Raw genomic sequence first — 21,442 nt, 5'->3', positions numbered from 1 at the left:
TCTAATAGAACGAGTGATGGACGACGGCCCTGAGAAGATCGGATCACCCCCTTTTGTCCTTCTTGGGATCTTGTAGCCATGGGACTGTCTCTCACACACACACTCACACACACACACACAGTCATGGGGTCTCGTCGGTCAAACTCTAATTTCTATTAAAGATGTGACATTAAGAGCTTCAGATCTATTTTAAGCTCTGCGAGATGCAGTTTTTACTTCCTTTCATCTAAATTGCTGTTGCCAGGCAATTTTAGCCAAAACTCTTGCTTAGTGGATTGAACTGTGGGCCATTTGTTGCCTGGCAACATTAGCTAATTGGACGGTCTATGACGGAGCGAAACTAGCCAGCTCTCGCTGATTTCAACAACATAACTTGTTCAGAGAGATAAGGAGGGAGCAGATTTGGAGTAGGTGTAAGTGAATCTTCCTCTTCCTGTCCTGCAGCAGCCACCCCGGTGCTGACAAGCTTATTAGTGTTGCTTGATTTAAAATGAGCGATCAGTCTGGAGGAACCTGGCAACACAAATTTCGCAGCAGGGAAAGATGGCAGATATTTCATGTTGCAAAAATCCCCCAGGGTTTGAGCGTCTGTCTGACTGAGTATCATGAGGGGTTGTGTGTGTGTGCGTCACTTCTCTGTTTATTTATCTGCGCAAGTGTGTGTCCAACCACATCCTCATACCTGGCAGCTCCTCGTAGATATCTTCTTCCTCGTCATCCTCCTCCTCTATCTCCTGTCCTCTGCCTACTCCTCCTCCCCGGGAGGCCAGGGTCGGCCGAGTCGGGGTTTCGTTGGCCACCCCCTCGATGTCATCGTAGGTATCCTCGTCCTCCTCCTCGTCGTCATCGACGGGGATGAAGTTGGAGCTGAGATCTACGAGGGAAGGGGAAACAATGTGATAGAAAGTGTTAGCGTCACAGCGTGGCACAAAAGACAGAGACATGCATTAAGGGCTAAAGTAAGAGAAATGTCCGCCACGTCCTCGCTGCACAACGGGGCCGAGACACGTGCCAAACAGCAGCGGTGACAAACACTGGTGCCCCCGAAACATGCTGCAAACAGTTATCATGCTCATTAGCTGTTAGCCTTTATATTGTTTTCAACTAAGCAATAAATTATTGTTAAAACGCCAGAGGAAAAAAACAGTTATAATTTCCATTTTGTGTGACAGCTGAGACCTAGAGGAAAAGGATCAAACACAAAGGGGAAAGCACATTTGAAAGGTCAGATCTAGCAGATGTTAATAAGTTATCGGTTGTTGTTGATTTTCACTTTATAATTTTCCACAATCCAATAAGAAGCCTCTCCCTCTCACATCATCCCTGTAGTTCCTGCTTACCATCTGTTTATCATATTCATTCTGGGTCGTCCTACAGATGAAGACGCATCCCATCTAACTGCATCTTTTGTTGCATCTCATACGCCCCCCTCTCTCTCTCTCTTTCTCTGTCCTTGCATTTAAGGCAAAACGTTCTGGAAAGCGTGCCAATGCACTCAGATGAATTTGAAGGTGAAGAGGATAAATAATCATTTGCATGCTCTGTTTTTTTGTAGTAAAAAAAAAAAGGCGTGGGGGGTGGGAGGAAGTAAGACAAACTGCCGAGTGTCCGTTACTTCCCGCAAATCAGTGGCCCGGCCCGAGCCCATTTTAGCGTAGACGAGGCACGACTGCTCGCTCAGATGGAGGAGCTGTCTCATTGCAGGCGACTGGCCATTGCAACACAGGGTATCAGGTCCTCTGCCGTACACCAGCAGCCAAGCAGAAATCAATGTCACTGGAGGATAACCAGAACATCTACCAATCAATTTCCTGTAAGTTGGAATTCGGTAGGAGGGTTAGGGGAGGAGTGGAGGAGAACCAGAGCTACACGATGGTGCACATGACATGGTGGGTGACATGTCGAATGAGGTGATTCAGGACTCTTGTGTTCAGCCGTGTAGTTAGTGATGGATGGGGTGGTTTTCGTATGAGTCAGAGATGACAAAGAACTCCCTTGCACTTCTGACCTTTCTGCCCCTCGAAAACACAAGAAAACTTTAGTACAAAAGAACATTTTTTAGAACATTTATACTGCTTTAACTGTATTTTCCACTTAACCTATGTGACTTTTAAAAAGCCAAGTCAATTTTATTTATATATAACAATATATATTTGTCTTAAGAATGGGCTATCATTGAACAGTGCAGAGAGAAAGGAGGAAAACAAGGCAGGGAGTGGTTTTCCATAATGAGTCATATGCAATAAGTCGGAAAAAGTAAAATAAAGAAAAAAGAAAAAGAGAGAGAGAGAAGCTGGCTTACCTCTAAGTACAAAATTGATTTGGTCCACCCATTCTCTGGCCTCTTGAGGGCTGCTGGCAGTGAACTGGAAGGAAAGAGCGGCAATAATAATACTGTGATTATAAACGTGCATTTATGTGCCTGGATTTTTATTCATTTTTATTTCTATCCATATAAGAGGAGAGAAAAAGAAAGAACAGATATTGCTCTTTTTAAAATAGTTGTGAAATGTTTAAAAAAATATCTGAATCTAACTTATTTATTAAAAAATTAAATGACTGGGAAAACAAAAACGCATTCCACGTGTACATTTATCAAACTACATCTTTAGTTTATAAATGTCACAAAAAACAGATTCAACCCAAACACAGACTGAAAACCAGGCTGAAGCTGGGGCGACATTCTTCAATTCAAACTTAGAAACTTAGAGGTCTGTACGATAATAAGAGGTTAAAAAAAACCCTAAATAGTTTAAATCTCCAAATAAGAAAACGTAAGACTTTAAAGACAGACTAGACACAAGGAGAGAAGGGTAATAAGAAACAGGTAATCAGACACTAACGAGAGCAGGAAAAAGAACAAAGGAAGGAAGTAAAACTACAGAAAATCACCTGAATATCTAACCTTCAAAATAAAACAGGAAATAAACTGAAAGAGATGTAGAGATGATGTGACCGATGGGAATATAGGAGGCAGAAGAAGGAAAAACAAGAGCTGAGGATTACAATAGAAACCTAATAAACAGAACCAGGGATACAACAATAAAAAATTGTATTAGTCTAGATAATCTGATAATGTTTGAGGCAGCTGTGACTTTGATGGTGGAGTGGGATGCCCAATAATTACAGGGTCAGCAGCTCGATACCTGCCCTCGTGGGCAGGTCTCACCGATTGTTTTAGTGGTCTTAGTGTGCGTGAGAGGATGAATGTCAACCTTTTATAGGCACAGACAATGTGACGCACAGTGACATTTTACAGGAGAAAAATAAACTTTTCAGAAGTTTGCGGGGGACTAAGTATGCTCTGACGACATCATTTCAGTGAAATGTATTTTAGTTTTAGTTTAGTTTTAATTCAGAGACCAAATATGTTTAAGCACCCTTTTACAATCCCCCAAAAGTCTCGATAAAGTGCCAAAAGAATGAATCCTAAGACCCAGAAATTACATTAACATTTTGCTCTTCAGGTTTCCTGAACTCAAAAGTCAATGGGGTCTTTTAAACAGGTTACATGATGGTTGATGGTTAAAACCAGCTGGTTTGGCCATGTGCAGAGGAGGAGTGGATATCCTGGACAAAGGATGGTGGTGACATAAAGCTTTATTTAAGCTTATTTATATAAGCTTTTCTTCCCCACTGAAATTCTGAAATAATCCAAATGTTTAAATCCAACCAGCCTATTGTCTAAGGAACCAGGGCAATGCTAATTTTTGGATTGTCCTACAAAAACCTTTGCAAAATCTTTGCAGGACTCCATCAAACTATAGTACATATAATTATATATTCTTTTTTCTGAGCCCTAGAAGACAAGTGAAGAACTGCCAGAAGAAATCATGTCAGCTCTTAATAAGACATGATTTTACCGGAGTTTATTTCTTTAATAATAATAATACAGAGATAATACAGACCTGGAAGGGTCGTTTTCCGGGAGCACTGAGCTCAAAACAGGCTTTTCTTTTGGAGTCTTTTCTCAGGTTGGTCACCATCTGTACAGTGTAGTCATTGATATAAAATGAACCCTTCTGCTGTTTATCTGTAGGGGGGAGAGGAGAACACGCAGTGGGATGAAATCCAATTTAAAATTATGCAGCTGCGATGTTTCCACATGGTGGCATTTGAGAACAAACCTTTTTCACTCCCAAAGTAGTAGAATATCGAATTGTTCAGGATGCACCATCTCTTCTGCCACTCTGGTCCAAAGAAGCTGTGGTCTAATGAAAAAACAAAGCAAAAAAAAAGGAAATTATTCACAGGAAACCAATTCTTTGTGTGTAAACAGATCAAAAAGCGGGAAAAATGAAAGAGAGACTGTTGATAGTCTATCTGTTGTCGTACCTTTTCGTTTCTTTTCCAAGTAACCTTGCTTCAGGATGTTGGTGAGCTCATAGGCTGCCACTGGAAGGATATCCTCATCGTCTGTGAGAGCAACCAGACGTGAAACATCTTGTTAAGTCTGTCTAAAATCAATTTATAATCACAAATGAAAAAGAAACAGTTCCTCACATGTGAGAAGCTAAAATCTGAGAATTTCCTTCTTGAAAAATGACTTTAAGCTTTGTTAACATTTTTTTCCAGTGAATCAGCTAATTGACAAAACAACTAATTGTTTCTTCACTAACTCCTTATAAGCTCCGCATACACTTCCCTTTTTCCCTCAAGGCACTTCACACACATCAGAATATAAAGTCTCTAACCCCGTGGATCAAATACATCCCTGCTAGTCTTTAGGAAACTGGGATCAATACTTCTACAGTGCTGCTGAGCAGTGCACTCCATTCATCTGCTCACATTGCATTTTAATGAGAGGAAACTTCCTGTGGGGATTAAAAACCTCTCGTCAGTGTGCAGAGTCAAAATTTAAACATGACATGACAGGATGATAGTTAAGTTATGATCAATTACCTTTACAATATCAAACTAAAATAAATACTTGAACCCCAAATATCTACTGAGATGATCTGAAATATAACGCTAAACATGCTTCAGAACATGTTTAATTATGTATGTATTATTTTACATAGTTTAACGCATCATTATCACATCATAAAATATCTAGAAAGCTTCAGTTATTTACATTTAAAACATAGATATTGAAGGATAGTTATTTTGTTGGCTTCCATTTCTGTTGTTGTAGGACTTATAAGGATCAGTCTGTCAATAAAATCCAGATCTCCGCACCGTTAGGAGTAAAAACTGGTATGTAGTTTGAAGTCGGCACTTTCAACACAAGCTGAAAGGAAGACTTGGCGCGGCTGTGTCTTGCTCAGGGTCATTTTAAATCAGTCATGTGATTTGGACCTTCACTCTGGAGGGTTAAACAACGTTGAGATTTGCCTGGAGAGTGAAAAGTGAAAGGCTGTTTTCTCAGATTGTTGAAAAGACTTTATATCTAAATGTGGGTAAAAAGTGTCAGCATGTAGGAAACATGTTTCCATTGAGACATGCACCACACAATGAGATACCCATTAGAAACAGTTTATCTGTAGATATATAAATAGTATAGAGAAATTTTGTATATAAAATGTTATCTGGTAATTTAAGCCTGATCAGAACCACTCAAACAACTACTGAAGTATCTGAAATAATGTTTCTGTTGCAGGTAAAAAACATGACTAACACTGAATAGTAACCTTTTCAGAACAGTGAGAGTAGCTTTAACATTTCTCTTTGTTATAATGCTGCAGTTATATGAGATAAACACTCCACAGCAAGTTGCCTGAAGAGATGCAATTTAAACCAGCTGCTCCATGTTGAAGTTATTGTTGAACCTGTCAGAAGAAAATCAAAGTATTTTCCCATTTTCTAGCCTTTAGCTGTTAGAGGGGAACTTGACCTTACATCGACCTCATAGACCATCCTCCTCCATGTGTTTCAGTGGGAGTACCTGGCTTTTCTACGTGTCAAATACAAAGCTCAGCTTCCTCTGAGTTCATTAGTCAACGGGGATTGGAGGAGCAGAGGAAGAGAAGGAGCTCCCTTTTTAGTCTGAAACAGGAACAATTCAAAGACCATTTACACGAGTCCGTGTGACACCCCCATTCAGAGCAGCGATGACAGGGGGAATGCCTGGAGTCCATCCCCCTCAGAGAGGGCCTGTTTAACTGCTGGGAAAAACCAAACATGTCAACCCACAACTGGCTCCTCTGGGTCAAACAAAGAGCATCCCCCAACGTTAGACAAACAGGAACCTCTGTGTCATTCATAAAAATCACCAACAAGGAGAAAACTAAGTGGGTATTAGCCCAGCTGACTGGCCACTCCTGAACTTGTTATTTGCCATCTATTCACAGCGAGTTTCATCTAAACAACTCAGCTCCAGAGAGCGAAATAGAGCTATTACTGTTTTATTTATTTATTTATTTATTCATTTTGCTCTGAGATTTAAGTTCACCACAAACCTGTGTGTGATCTGATAACCCCTCGTGGCTTCGGCTTGCGGTCCTGACAGATGAGCGGGTCATTCCGGAGCTGAGCCCCAGACACCTCACAGCACTAACACGCTCACATATCATCAGCCTGCCTTTGTGGATGGACTGACCGGTGACACTATAAATACAGAGGTGCTAAGGACTGTTTTGTCAAAGAGAACCTGATTCGGTACATCATAACAAACAGCGGTCATTATGCTCCTCCACCTCATCTATCCGCCGGCAGTCCGTCCATTTTTTTTTCTGGTCCTGCTTCCCTGATGCGGCCCACTTCTAATCCCCTCATCCGTCTGCTTCCCTCGCTCTTCATTTATCTGCAAAGTCGGCCCGGCTAATAGATGAGGAGGTGCAAAATCAACACAGGATTACTCTGATCTACTTGAGTCAATAAACATTAAACATTCGTGCGTGCTTAACACTTTAACGCCAGGTGACCTGACCTCCACTTGACTATCCTTGCATGCATCGTGAACACGGCTGCAAACATCGACTGCGGCGAAACAATAGCTCGAGATTCATCCACAGGGTAGCGGCACAACCTAAAAGCCTCTCGCTGTCCAATGCCGCTTGATCCCACCCTAAACATAAGCAGACTCTGATTGGTCCTAAGTTAACAATGCCTCCTTTAATGAGAATTACACACTAACACCTCTTTTGTTTTTTTTTTAAGAGGATATTCTGAGGTAATGTTATTTGAAAAATGTGTAATTTAGGGTGTTAAAAAAACTCCAAAACCATCATGGTGTTTGAGTTTGAGTACAGGCACAGAGAGACACATTAATGCATCTAATTAAGGCCTCATCAAAATCGCAGACAGACGGCACTCTTTCATAAAAATCATAAATTGCGTTATCAATTATTCAGGGCAATGCCATGACTTCATTTTCATCCCTTTTGCGTTTTAATTAGCACCATCCACAGCTTTGGTATTGACATTAATTTGATGGCAATTTATTGATATTGAGCATAACCTATTTAGCTGAGTGCAATTACCAACAAAGAGAAGCAGATAGATGTGGCGTTAGAGTCGCATCCCGTGTTTCGTAAATCAAGGTGAGGAGTTACTGGCCACGCTAACTGAATCTAACGGCTCTCAGCGGTCATCAGTACGAAAAGATCCAAATGTGAGGAGATAATCAATGGAAAATTGACCAGAGATATGTGTTTAATTGATTCCGACAAAGGAACGTTTCCATAAGCTAGCCGACCTGCGTGCTGATAAGTGCTCCATTCTGCTGCCTTCCTGAAGTCGTGTTAAAACTCAGAGGGGATACATGAATACATAACAATGCATCCAAGCTGCCAGCGGTTTGCCAAAGCCACAATCTCTCATTTGGTTATTCACACTCTCCCAGCATGGTGTTATGAGCTCAGCAGTTGATCCCGCAAGAAAAGGCTGATTTATGTTAGCATGACCAGAGGGAGTTAATGTATTCTCTCATTAAAATCCACTTTAGTTAGGCTGAAAGTCAATCAAAGCCTGGATAGAGAGTGAATCAAAATGAAGGGAAATGGTCGGGTGGGAGGACTAATACGTTACATTAGATCTAACGGTGGTCATAATGCGCCAAAGATGCTATGAAAACACAAAAATGCTCTGAAGATGTTGATGGTGCTCCAGAAGATGGAAAGCAAAGCCAGAGGTCCCCTTAGCGCCTCTTCTCTGAGAATGCTGGGTGGCAGGGAGCGGCGACGGCAGCGGCGGGACTCGGTCCCAGCACGGAGACGTGTACTTCAGAGGCTCCACTCTAACCATTACTATAAAATGGCCGGTTACATGGAGAGAAACACAGTGAGATGAGGGGGAAAAGCCTTAAATCAGGCAAAATGCTATTCGGTCTTTTTTTTTCTGCACATAAAAACATGCCTTACTTTCACGTGGAAGCAGTGTGTTGTAACCGAGAGTGGGATCTAAAAAACGTTTGGAAAGACGTGGAATTAAAAATTAACTGATAATATTTTTCCCTGTCCATCAATACTTCATGCCTGTGATGTCTAATAATGGCTGCCTTATGTGCCTGCTCTGTCTTTATTTAAGTGAGGGTGTGTGTCATGCGTGGGCTTTATTACTGTAGTCCCTCGTGCTGCAGAGGTTTTACTGTACATCTGTGGCTGTTACATTTCTAATGGGGATTTTCTTTTCTTTCCATTTCTGTTGTATTTGACTGTGTGAGCTCATAACGGTCATTAATGATTAATTATTCATTTATGTCTGATTGCAAATTACTGGCCAATATAATATCATGAAATAGTGAAAAATGCATCTTTGCTGTTATAAACAACCAGTTTATTCCATCATCATTGGCTTGACTGATTGATCAACTTGTTGATTATTTCTTGACTGTAGATTAAACCCCATGATGTATAACGTTACAAGACAGTATTAAAAACGACCAATAAAATCAGGTGTTTTAGCTTTAAATGTGTCCATTAATGAATAATTGTTTGATCGCTAGCTTGTTTTAAATCCTTAACATCAATCTGTCTGCAACTAACAAACATTGTCAATACTGATTAATTTGTTGATTATTTGTAGATTTTGTATTAATACTTTGGGGAATAAAAAAAAGCTTCTTACGCTGTCCAAAGATGTAATTTTTGCTTTATTAAATGAGAAATAAAACCAGGTGGTGTTTCCACTTTAAACATGGCAATTATTTATTAATCTTAAAGCAACTCGTTCATTTCTTTAATCCCAACGTTAGTCCTGCCTGAAACTGACAAATATTGTCAATATCGATTCATTTCTGGTCTATATGATGTCATAAAATACTAAAAATATTTTCTATACAGTCCAGCTTTTCTGCTATAAACAACAAATTAATTAATTATTCAATTTCCAGTCACTGGCTCGTTTTTTTTTTCTTTTAATACTGAACATCAGCTTGTCTGCAATTAATAAATATTGCCATTTACAATTAATTTGGTGATTATTGGTGATTATTATATAGATTTAGATTTTCAGACTATAAAATGTTTTAAAACAGGGCAAAATCCTTCTTATGTTCTTGAAAAATAACAATTTTGATATTATAAATTACCGGTAAAAACCAAATGATGTTTCAATTCTTACATTTGCTCACTGACTTGTTTGTTCCTCGTCGTAAAAAATTATTCTTATACTGTTCCCAATTTCAGTTTCTATACTAGTATTATTATTATTATTTACCTCAGACAAGACAGTTAATAAAACAAATATCTGATTACTGACTTGCTTGTTTCCTTTAATCTAATTAACTTGCCTATAACTAAAAAAAATATTGATTCACTGCTACTGACTCATTTGTTGACTGTTTCTTGCTTGTCGGTTATTACCCTATAAAACAAAAGAGTCATAAAAGAGTGAAAAACGTGTTTTTTATTGTATTACAATTATAAAATAATGAGTTTTGCTATTATAAATGGCCAATAAAACCAAGTGGCATTTCAGCTTTAAATTGAACAGTTAATTAATTAACATCTGCTCATTGGTTACTGATCATTTCCTTTTGTTTGTAAAATGTATTTCATTACACAAAAATATTCAATTTTTTTTTATAACTGTATGTATTTTTCTTTTTCATGCCTCAATGCGAGCTCTTTTACTGGTTTCTACAAATTCATCTACTTGTATTACAATTAAGAAATGGGCATCTGCTTTTAATCCTTAACATCAGCTTCCCATCAAAGACTTTTGCTCAAATCCGGTCATTTTTACACCCCCCTGATGTGATTTCATACATCTCATCCCTTACAACTAAATAACAGAATGTACAGAGACACTGCCTGAAAATCCCAGTGTTTACTTGTTATTTTGGGGTAAAATATCTGTCACATTGGGATTAATACGTATCTGTGCAGTGGTGACCCACCTAGAAGCACAGGTGTAAAATAAGGGCAGAAAGTTGTCATATGCTTCCCTTCTCCTCCACTCAGTCCTTGAGCACGAGGTGCTTTCACAGCGCCTTACGATGCAAGAGGTATTGCAGTGAATGCAGCATCAGGGGGGCAGGACCTGACCCCCGGGTGAACTCTGCTGATGAGGTGAAACAGAAGGCAGAGAGAGGCTCCCCGGCCCTGAGGGGGCTACGAGGAGGAATGCTGCTGATTCCACAGACGAAAGGGAACGAGACCGCAACCTCTTCGATACCGTCCTTGATTAGGAAAAAGGATTCACTCGGTGCACCTTCACCCGCCTGGCGCTCAATCTGTGCACACGCCAGGCTAAATTGATACATTTTTCCTCATTACAGTAGGAGGCCTTTGCAGTACATCCCTCCAGCGAGCCGGCCGTCAGAAGGGAGGAGAGAAACTGAGAGGCACTGAGGTTAAGGGCAGAGTGTCTTCCCTGCCCTCCTTCCCTCCCCCTGATTTGATTAGGACTTCAGTCATCGATACATAAACCATGTTTAGAACCTCCTAATGCATGTGTTTGAACCGAAGAAAACACACAGATCATTATATCACAGCTGTATCACCGTCTAATAATACTTAAAAGGATCAGAAACGTATGCAGGAGTGATCAAGGTTTTCTTTTTTTATATGAGTCAGGTCTTAATAAAAAATCTGACTCGAGATCTGAGCAACAGAACAGAATAAAAACTTGCCTGCAAATATTTAATTGCACTTCTTGACTGATTTCGATTCAGGACATTCGCTTAGGCTGCATCTGCAGAGAGTTATCTACTGTTTCTGTTTTTCTGTAACTGTGAACAAAAAAATATATATTTAGGTGCCCGTACGCGGGAATAGATGTTAAGTCATTCTCGGTTTTGCTCCACTCCTACATTCAAACATCACGAGCCGGCCACTGTAAAGACACTAAGGGGCTAAATTTACTATGTGACATCGGCTTCCCCCTGGGCAGCCATAAGCAGCGTCTACAGCGACCCTGAATTTCCCTTTTCTAGATTTACTACCACTATTCAAATGCTTAACTGCAGATACAATGATCCTCTAATCGCTGGGGATGGTTTTCAGCTGCTTCGCTGACAGAGACCAAAAAAAAAAAAAGAAAAAGAAAGAAACAGTCGTAAGAATATAAATACCAACAATGGAGGAGTTCGGGCCCACAGAGGAGCCTGCGTCTCAGTGATAAAAATGGGATACAGCGCAATCAAAGGCAGAGCCTGGAGGGAAAAACACTCACAAAAAAATCAGCACACTTGCCCTCTGAATGTACAGTTATTGCACCTTTAAAATGCTCCTGTGATCGCCGCTTAAATGTAATTTTAAAGAAAGGACCACGATTTTAGAGCAATATCTCACACCTATTACCATTTTATATAAAGCACTCCTATTTATAGCCACTGTTGTTAAACACCATGTCAATAAATAAAGTTATATTTTATGATTTCCAATCATAAATCACCGGCAAATCCACCTGGCAACAGGTGTGATGGAAAAATAATTCTGTGGAGGAAAATGAGGCCGAACGCTTGTTAAAAAACGTCTTAATCAAATTTGATTTATTGACTTATAATTAAAATAAAAATGTTTTTTTTTAGTTTAAATTATTTTAGAGGACCAAAGTATTGATTGTTCTAGCTCGTGTGGATTCATTTAAATCAAAACAAGTGTTCGCATTAATTAATAATGAAATTAATACTACTATTTATTAATAATAATGAGCAGGTTTTTCAAACAGAAACTTTTTTTTAGTTTGGTTTATCCTTTAAATTTTGTTGATGAACAGCAAAACCTAACTCTGATATATTAATTATGTTTTAGGGTTTCAATAATTCAGACTTTCAAAAAGAAGAATGACCCATAAATGATTTTTTTTGAAGGATTTTGACACTTTTTAAGGATTAAAAACTATTTTTTTGCTGAAGAAAACAGCAAATAATAATAAATATATAAAACAAATAATTAAAGTATCATGGCAGCAGCTAAATGATTCAAATTTATTTAAAACATTAAAAGCTTCTTAAAAACAAAGCCAAGTAATTATATAACTATCAACTAGATTTCTTTTTTTTTAAATCATTTACGAACTTTTTAAAACTTTTTTGTTGCTCTTATCTTTTTGAATTTCTTTATAATATTGTAATATTAAAAAAATAAACCAAAAAAGGAAAGAAAAAGACCAAATAAGAAAAAAAAAGCCAAAACCACGTCAGTCGAGCTTCATTCGCAGGGAAACGGTAAATCAGCCTCCGTGACAGTAACTGCCGCGGAAGTCATTTAAAACTAATTTTTTTGACAATATACAAATGAACTCATAAAAAAATAATATAACATAAAACAGTAAGGATGATCATTATTCAGCGAATGTTTTTGCAGTATTGGTCAAGTTTTAAAATAATGTTTGCCCTCAGTTTTTAGCTATTTTTCCAAGCGACAACCAAAATTACACTCAGCATATTAAATTATGCAAAACTGCCTAAAAACGTAAAAAATTATGTTTATTTTACATCTCATAAAAAAAGTTTTCATTTTAACTGTGATTAGTACTGGAGGGAATTTATATTTTAAAGTTAACTGACTAATTACTGCATCCGTACTGCCACACAGGACCAAGTTCCTGTGTAATTACATGTGTTTCCATTCGACTCCTGATTTCTTTCAGATGAGCCAACTCGCGAGAAAATCTGCTGTAACTCAGGGGTGAAAAATTACCATTGTAGATAAGCGATCTTAAAACAGCATACAAGCCCACAGCAGCCCCTGTCCCACTTGGCACACGCTCAGAGCGGTGACTTCTCCCAGCCGTGCGCAGAGCTCGGAGTAAAGAGGGATGCATCCTCGACATGCTCGGATAACTCCACAAGGGCAAGTTAATGACCTTAAAGTGCTACATTACAGCAACAATTAAACACAAGGATCCCAGAGGCACCGGGAGCTGCCGTGTCACTGTCTGTGTACAGGCCAACACATCTCTCCCATCCCCATTTATTTCCCTAAGAAATCAGCGGGGCCACCTGGGCTTGGCATTGAAACTTCATTCATCTCCAGAAATGGATTCCAGTGGAGGGCAAAATCAAATTCTCATTTGCAAGAAAGGGGGAAAAAGAGAGGGAGTGAATGCAGGAGGTACCTGGGAACGCTAACCTCTGGGTGAACCCGCCGCATCTGATAGTTTTGCTATTTGTCTGTGACATTGACAGCTCTGGGGGAGATTAGGAGCCACCCTGCCCCGGCTTCCCACTTTGCATTCTGCCTATGCGCCTCTTTACAGATGGACTGCTGCACATTTACCTTCGCCTGTTTTCCCTAGGTTTCAGCACGGCACTGCCGCACCAGAGGCAACGGAGGGATGTAATTATATGCCGTGCGACAATAAAACAAAGCAAATGAGAGGAGAGCTGCATCACGAAGCTTTGAAACCAGGAGGATGCAGAAAACTACACCGTGCGGCTTTTGGTGGTGGTGGTGGGTGTGGGTGTGTGTGTGTGTGGGGGGGGGGGTGAAGCCGGAGATGAGAGTGATGGATGCCCTTCGGTTAAATACGTCCAAATCCCCCCTTCAAGCCGCTCTCTTCTTGCCAGGCAGCGTGAGTGAGTGTGTGAGAGAGAGTGTACAAGATTAATAGTGTAAACAGCGAGGGAGAGAGGGAAAGAAAGGCAGCCAGGAGAGGGAGAAAGAAAAGACTATCAGCATCTGCAGCAGCACAGTAGCCCTCGGGGAATAGCGTGAACTTTTGAACCCTGATGGCGAGCAGTCGCAGCGATGCACAGAGCCTGCGCCTGCCTCGTAATGTGTGTGTGAGAGTGTGTGTCTGTGTGCTTCTAGAAAAGCACACAGACACCAACTGAAGAAGGAGAGGAAAAGAGAGTGACGGAGAACGAGGAGGAAGAGGGGAGGGTCATTAGCATATTCCTCGCTTCCTCGCAAACGAGCAGCCGCTACCCAAATGTCACAAAATCCATACGCCGATGAACGCGCTGAAAAATGGATCTCCGGGCGGATATTCTGACGGACAGACACGGCGCGCGGCTACGTCCGAAGAAACTCGGTGTGCTCTGAGATGGCGTGGGCGATTATTCACACGCGCAGACGGGTCACGGGTTGGCCAAGCAAAGAGGCCAAAGGTCAAAAGTTCAGTGAGTGGGCAGACGGGCCAACAAACCTGCAAGCAGGTCACGTATGCAGACCCGAAATACTTTCCAGGTGGATTTAAAAGAAAGAAGAGAAACTGCTATGAAGCAACTCAGCAGCCATATTTCAACATTTACCCACAAACCTCCTCCTTCCCCGTGACTTCATTTCGAACACAGACAAGGGCCAGTTGGCACATTAAACATTGCTGATTAACCCCCTAATGGGGCATCAATCCGTCAGCTGGCATCCCTTTTCTTCTACCTCACAAGCCAAGGGACCGAGCAGGGCACGCTGCACCCTCCTCAAACACACTGCACGTCACACAGCTTTTTCCAGCTTCGGCCAAAATGACAGAATTCAGATTTAATATTCTATTTACTGGCACCGTGTAATAATGTTGTTACTGTGCACTTGGCTCCTCATATTCAAATGAGAAATAGGCGACAGCAGCGAGACATAACTTCAAATTGGTTATCCTACCGCATTCTTGTGCCAGTAATTGGTTTAGGAAATTGGGCCAGCGCAGCGATCGCTAACACGAGTCACCTTCCTTCATTCTTAACACTGGCCATAAGAGCACACCTGCGTTTGCAGCCAAAACTATCAGTTCATTAATCAATTTATCGACTGAAAACAGAAACTCCTCTTGTTCCAGCTTTCCCATTCTTCGTCTAATGTGACTGTAGACCTGAAAACTTTAGCTGCCTGATCAAAAAAAAGCTAATTCCCTCCTATTTTTTTTCTTTAGAAAACAAGCTGCAGCCCTTCCTGCCTACATTTCAAATTAAATAATCTTAAAATGTAAAATATTTATTGCCACACCTGAGATAATGCAGGCTGCACGGCACATCAAACTACAATCATCACAATCACAAAGAAGACGAGGGATACGTATCAAAAGCGCCATCTTTTTCCTGCACGCCTCCTGAAACAAAGCTCTTTCTGCAGCGCTCTGTCATCGCAGCAGCTTCCCAGCAAACATCCCCGAGCGCCCAGCGGTGCTCCCCAATCAAAGAAAAACAAACAGGCGATTTCGACTTCGTAAACTTGACCTGCAAACAGCATGACAGGGCTAAAAGCCCCACATCACACACCGTCTCCTGGGGTCTAAGTGAGTGTGTTAAAGAGATTTTTGCACGCCAGAGGGGGAAATTTTGTGCCTATATTTGTTTATGTATGCATAATGTGCTGGAATGGTGTTTGAGCCTCAAACGGCATCGAGAGGGAAGGGTGGAGGGTGCTGAAGCGGGCAGACGTAGATGGGGTGAGGCTGCAGGCGCGGTCAGGTCACCGGTGCGGTCGGCGGGTGAAACTCAGTTCACATTACCATGCAGACAACCCGGGCTAACAATGGAGGCTCCATCTGTTCCTGTCAGCGATTACAAATCTGGTGTCACCCAGTCCGCTGAAGACAACAGGCCACCGCATCTAATCAAACGGCACAGGCTCCTCCTGCGTGTAGAAGCAGCCATCGACTTCACACTCACTCACTCTCTGGTTAGGGAACACAGAGAGGCGAAGGCAGGCAGTCGATTACCACGGATAATACATCCTCCAAGTCACAAAGTCTCCATTGTGTACAGTAGGATTTAAAAAAAAAAAAAAAAAAAAAAAGAATGACACAATTAAACTCAAGAGAGAAAACTCAATTTTCTACCTTCCCTTCTCCTTATCGCTACTCTCTGAATCCCACAAAATTATCATTAATTTTCAGTTCCCCTGAATGAAAAGAAAGTTCGAATATCATGGTTAACAGTTCCTCCTAAAATGTGGCTGATTTCATTAAGCGCCAGCGCCATTATTTCAGACCGCCCGGCAGAGAAGTGCGAACCATTTCTTTCAGCTGGCAGTGAACAGAGAATGAACTATGAACTCCGCATGCCCTTTTACTGAGGACACAGGCCATTCACTATGCTAACATGGTCGCCGTCCCCCAGCAATAAAAGACGGAGCGCTGCAAGGTGAACATTTGTCTTACAAAGTCAAATGTTATGATTATCGATCTGACAGTACAATGTGTGTGCGTTTTTTGTTTTGTTTTTTTAAATCAAAGCAAAATACAAACAGGGGATTAAAAAACTGATTACGGCGATTCGGGATAATTGGCTCCTTCTCACATTCAACACAGACAATGGCGTGACTGCGTTTTCGAGCTGTAACAACTATCGCTTTCCGCAGCAACAGACGGTGCCGTTTCTAGTTTGGTGTGTTACAATTATAGCCTTAAGGGAATTTTTTTTAAGCATTTCATACTTTGATTTTGTTTGTTTCCCACAAAGCAAATGTCCTCTTGTTTATTGTAAAATGAACAATTTCAAAAAATGAATTATCGCGGTCTTATTGTCGGCTATCTTCGCACCATCTGCCGTGATTTGTTTTCTCTATTTTTCCAAAGTTGCCCAGTAAAGGCGACGGTTACTCTTCTGTGAGCAGAAGAGCTCATTAAGCCGTTTACAAATAAATAAACGGGGGGATTTGTGCTCGACTTCATCCAGCTGGCATTAAATACCGGTATTGCCAAAATGATTGGAAATATTCCTGTTTCTCGACTGGGAATTTCCACATACGTCCCTGCTTTATCTCAAGAAAGACGCTAAAACAGCAGCGGAGATGGGCACCTGAGGCAGCAGAGGCAATAATGCCCACCTGCGGCATGTCATGTCAAGGGCTATTAGCTGGCACATAGCGTCAGAAATACAAAAACTCTGAATGGGAGGGAGGCGAATCAGAGAAGGGAAGATAGAAAGAAAGATTGATACAGGGAGAGAGGGATGGAACACTCATGGCCCCTCAGGTACAGTGTTGTATTTCAAACCCGGTTGTGGAAGAATAGAGGGGCTCAGCTTCTATCAATCACTGCATTAGCCTGCAGCTACAAAGCCTCCTCTCTGTGTGGGCAGCCTCAACACCTCCCATAGTACACACATGCAAGGATCGGGAGCGGAGCCCAGGAGCCGCCACTGGAGGGAGCTCTAGGTCACCATTCAGGCTTTTGCGAGCCACCACAACCCCCCACGCTGTTTTTTTCACCAGCATCAGCATGGCCTTACCTGCACACTACCAAGGGAGGAAGAGCAGAGGAAGGAGGAGCTAAAGGAGCCTGGCAGAGAGGTAGGACACCAGCAAGGAGGAAAATTTTACACATGTGATCTATTCTGTTCTAATTAAAAAGGGCGAGCGCCAAAATAGAGAAACCTACGCATCCTGTGGTGAGGTGTAGGTGTGTCAGTGAGTATGCCGGGGGATAGTGTGTTAAAATTGCATTGTTTCCTGTCACAGTTATTATTAAATCATCTTTAAGATTTCACTGTAGCTCTAAGATCGTAGCTTCGGTCTGTTTGTAGTACAGTGTGAAAAAGAGCTTAAGCTAGTGACTAAACGTCCACGTGATCCGACATAACGAGTACTGTGTTTAAGTGCAACAAGGCATCAGACATGAGAATGAGAGCCTTATAACTAAACACCATGAAGTGCTGCTCTCTTCCATCTGCTAAATACTGTATATACTGTATTTGTCACTCAGGGTACCAAAATAACAATGGCAGGATAAAGGTGCTCTTAAAGCACTGTTACACACATAAAGTGGTATCGTCTGTGTAAACACTACATTTCAGGGGTTTAGCGCGCAGATCTCCAGGCACTATTCATGAGCGATCTCTGCGGGCCATCCGTATCTCTCGTGCATATTTTTTAAATAAACAATTGAGCTGACGGCTATTTACAACAATGTCTAGTGGTCATTAGGCTAGCCTGTAATGAACTGTCCATATGATGCATTCATGCATAGTTTGAAATCTCCACACATTTCTCCATACTTTAGTCTACGATTACGTTATGGTTAAATGAGTTTCGCTTTCGGAGGTCAAACCAGATCTTCAAGGCACATCATAATGATTGTAAGTAATGTAATTATCTTGATAATTGTTAAAGTTTAATTAATAGTCCAAACCGATTGATGTTTATATAACTGTAACACTGAAACTGCAGCAGCTCGTGGTTGAGCAAGCTTAATAATGGTTAAAATTAATAAGAATAAATTAGATTTATGATATGTGCAATGGACTGACATAACAGCTGTTTTCTGTTAACGTTTTTTTAGATGATCAAACACGAAAGTTAGAGATACGGCACTCTAATGGTGGCTGATATAAACTGGGTGATTTAATAATAGATGAAAATGTTTCTGAGAGTGTACACAGGTATGTTGGTGTGCTGCCTGATGGTGTGCTTCATTAGAACTGGCAAAGGCTGAATAAATGACCCCATCGCAACACAAGTAAAGTTTTTCAAATTAAGAGGCATTATCATTGTGCTAAAAATTATATTTCATCAGCCTGAAACGAACAGGCTTGTACAAAAACGCCCTGCTCACCCCGTGGCACACCGCCATGAGAACCATTGGTGCAACATACAATAAAGGATAATGCTGCCTGATGTCAGTGCTGCTAAGCTTTCATTTGGAGACGCACCTGCTGCTGCTTTTCTGGCCGTTTCTGAAATTAAGGGCCATCCGTTTCATGGTTTTAACTTGTGCTCGGTCTAACACTGGCTCGCTGTCTTTACCACCTGCTGTTAGCTAAACCCTTGCTAACCTGGTAGTCGTGCAGCTCACTTTTCTTTTGAAAGAAATGCATTAACAACAGACTTCCCTCAGTTTGCTCCCTCTCCTTTCTTCCTTTTCTTTTTTGACGCTTTCTTGAGGAAAGACATGATTCAAGGTGCACATTTGCATTGGCCACATGAAATAAATTAGCTGCGGTGAAAAAGCGAGTCTGAGCAAACTAAACAATTTTACATCGTTTGTAAAGTGAAAGGTAGAAGTGGCAGCAGCCTCAGCAATATATTTGTAAAGTCACTCAACTGATTCATTCATGCAATAATTACATAGACACACGAAGACAAACTTCTCATTTCAGGCTAGCTATGACTACTCCCAATACTCCAAATTTCCCCCCAATACCTGTCACAGATTTGGGTGGAAGACATGATAATGTCAATGTTTATGCTAAATATGGTCAGTAAAAGAGGTCGAAGAATGAATCCTGTGGAACGCCTGCACTCATGACAAAGAAGGGCACAACACAGTGACAACTCCTCTTTACCTTTTCTTTAAAGCAACTTGCAGCCTTTTAGCAGAAACACAAATAGTCACGTCTATGCTCAGGGTGAAATGTAATACTTTGGTGGTTGTTAAAATGTAGACAAAACACCCTCTGTGAAGGTGTTATGTCTTTATACTATGATTTGTAAACTGTAATGTACACATAAAAAGAGTAGACCCAACAAATGTGGAATGACTGCGATTAAATTAAATCTATTTTTAAGATATGTAAGGTGGTATCTGTTTGGCCTACCTTCTGTTGCACTGCCATTATTTAGAAAATTAAGGGAAATGCAAAATATATACATTTTGCATTTTTAATGTTTCTTGAAGAAAACAAAAATAATATATTATTATTCAGTGACTTTACTAGTCAGGTCTAGTTTAGATGAACTTGGGCTGTATGTGGCCCGTAAACTAAAGTGAACAGTTTTTTGTTGTTGTTTTGTTTTGTTCTTGCTCTGCGCAGACAAACACACACATCTCTCACAAATCTCTGCAGTGCACCTACAATAGCCCACACAAAGGAGGAACCAGCCATCAGGACTGCTGTTAACTTACAGTCAGCCACTCCATCTTCCTGGTAGTCAGACACTACTGAGGCGTCGTCTGAAGGGGCCGAGCGACCCAGGCTGGAACTGCGGTTGTCATCGGAGCCTTCATCTTCCCTTAAATCCACTGGTGGTAGTGATAGTGTGAAACAGAGAGATAAAGGAAATGTCACTAAGAGAGATCATTAACAACAGACTTTTTGGGCTCATCTTTAAAAACTACACAGTATGTGATGGAGATTAAGAGATTGTTACTTACATCTAGGAAACTCCTCTGGGTTTCTGCAAAACCAAAACAGGTATTAATCAAAAACTACATTTTTGCAGTGACTTGCAAAGGTTTCTGTGCTTTCACTTTCAGACAGCTTCGCTCCAGCATTACTTCTGAAATTCAGTAATTGTTTCTTAAGCAGAAGACCACAAAACCACAAGGATTCTATAGCAGAGCTTGTGTCTCTTATCATTCAGTGCAGGCAGTGCCGACTTCCGGAGTAAGCTGTCACCAGTACTTCATACAAGAGGTTGACTTTTTTGGGCTCGTGCTCAAGAATTAAATCACATTTAATTTTCTCAATCAAGAAAAGATTATTGCGCGAGATCTTTAAAAGCTGTTTTAACAATAAAAGCAAGAATTAAGTCTCGAAGGTGACACCATTAGACTTAATCAGCTCCTTCAAATGTAATCATGCAAACTGTGTTTAAAGCAATTACAGCAACAATTAAGGGTTTTGTGTGGCATTATCAGCTAAAATTAGATAACGGTGTCTTTGAAATTACTTTTAAAAGTAGGTTTCTGGGCCTCAGATTTAGAGCTTCTTCGAAAGGATAAAATCATACCTTGAATGGACGACCCTGAAGTTATTCAGCAGGACCTCTCGTGTCTCTTCTGCAGATTCACTCAGGTTCTCGCCATGAAGGATCTCTGTCACAAACAGCTCGCAGTCTGAGGGCAGCAAACCATTTATGTTCAATTAAAGCAACCTTGGCATTGTGCATTTCCTGTATTGTTCTTCAGTCTTCTGTTATGCATGTTGTATATAACAGAAACTACAGATGTAAATTAGCAGTTTTGCTTCAATCTGACATGTTTACATGCTATATTTTTATCCTTGTGCTAATTAGCATGCACTGTCCCTATTAAATAACCACGAACATAAAAAATAAAAAAAATAAATTAAGCACTGAGGGTTATGAGTGACTAAAGGGTCACGATCATGAAGCGTTTACACAGAATAATGCACTACAATGCACTCAAACAAAGCAAACCCTGCAGTTTCCATGATTCTCGAAGTGAGGCCTGCACAACAGAAGCGACCCTCGGGAGCATTTTACGTGGCCCC

General features: G+C 40.8%; 1 protein-coding gene across 6 annotated transcripts in view; it reads right to left on the bottom strand.

Moving 5' to 3' along the window:
- Positions 1-21,442, bottom strand: part of skap1 (src kinase associated phosphoprotein 1) — a 46,134-nt gene that overhangs the window by 20,265 nt on the left and 4,427 nt on the right. For all 6 annotated transcript variants that reach the window (XM_085169652.1, XM_085169649.1, XM_085169651.1 and 3 more), the window contains 8 exons: positions 20,940-21,045; positions 20,362-20,384; positions 20,113-20,229; positions 4,336-4,416; positions 4,128-4,211; positions 3,909-4,033; positions 2,303-2,366; positions 683-874 (listed from right to left, as the gene is read on the bottom strand). In XM_085169652.1, the coding sequence (XP_085025778.1) occupies positions 683-874; positions 2,303-2,366; positions 3,909-4,033; positions 4,128-4,211; positions 4,336-4,416; positions 20,113-20,229; positions 20,362-20,384; positions 20,940-21,045 (792 nt within the window). The remainder of the gene's footprint in view (positions 1-682; positions 875-2,302; positions 2,367-3,908; positions 4,034-4,127; positions 4,212-4,335; positions 4,417-20,112; positions 20,230-20,361; positions 20,385-20,939; positions 21,046-21,442) is intronic.

The sequence above is a fragment of the Neolamprologus multifasciatus genome, chromosome 8 (genome assembly GCF_963576455.1).
Source record: "Neolamprologus multifasciatus chromosome 8, fNeoMul1.2, whole genome shotgun sequence".
Taxonomy (NCBI): Eukaryota; Metazoa; Chordata; class Actinopteri; order Cichliformes; family Cichlidae; genus Neolamprologus; species Neolamprologus multifasciatus.
The sequence above is the reverse complement of the archived record's forward strand: the minus strand, read 5'-3'. Positions and strand labels throughout refer to the sequence as shown.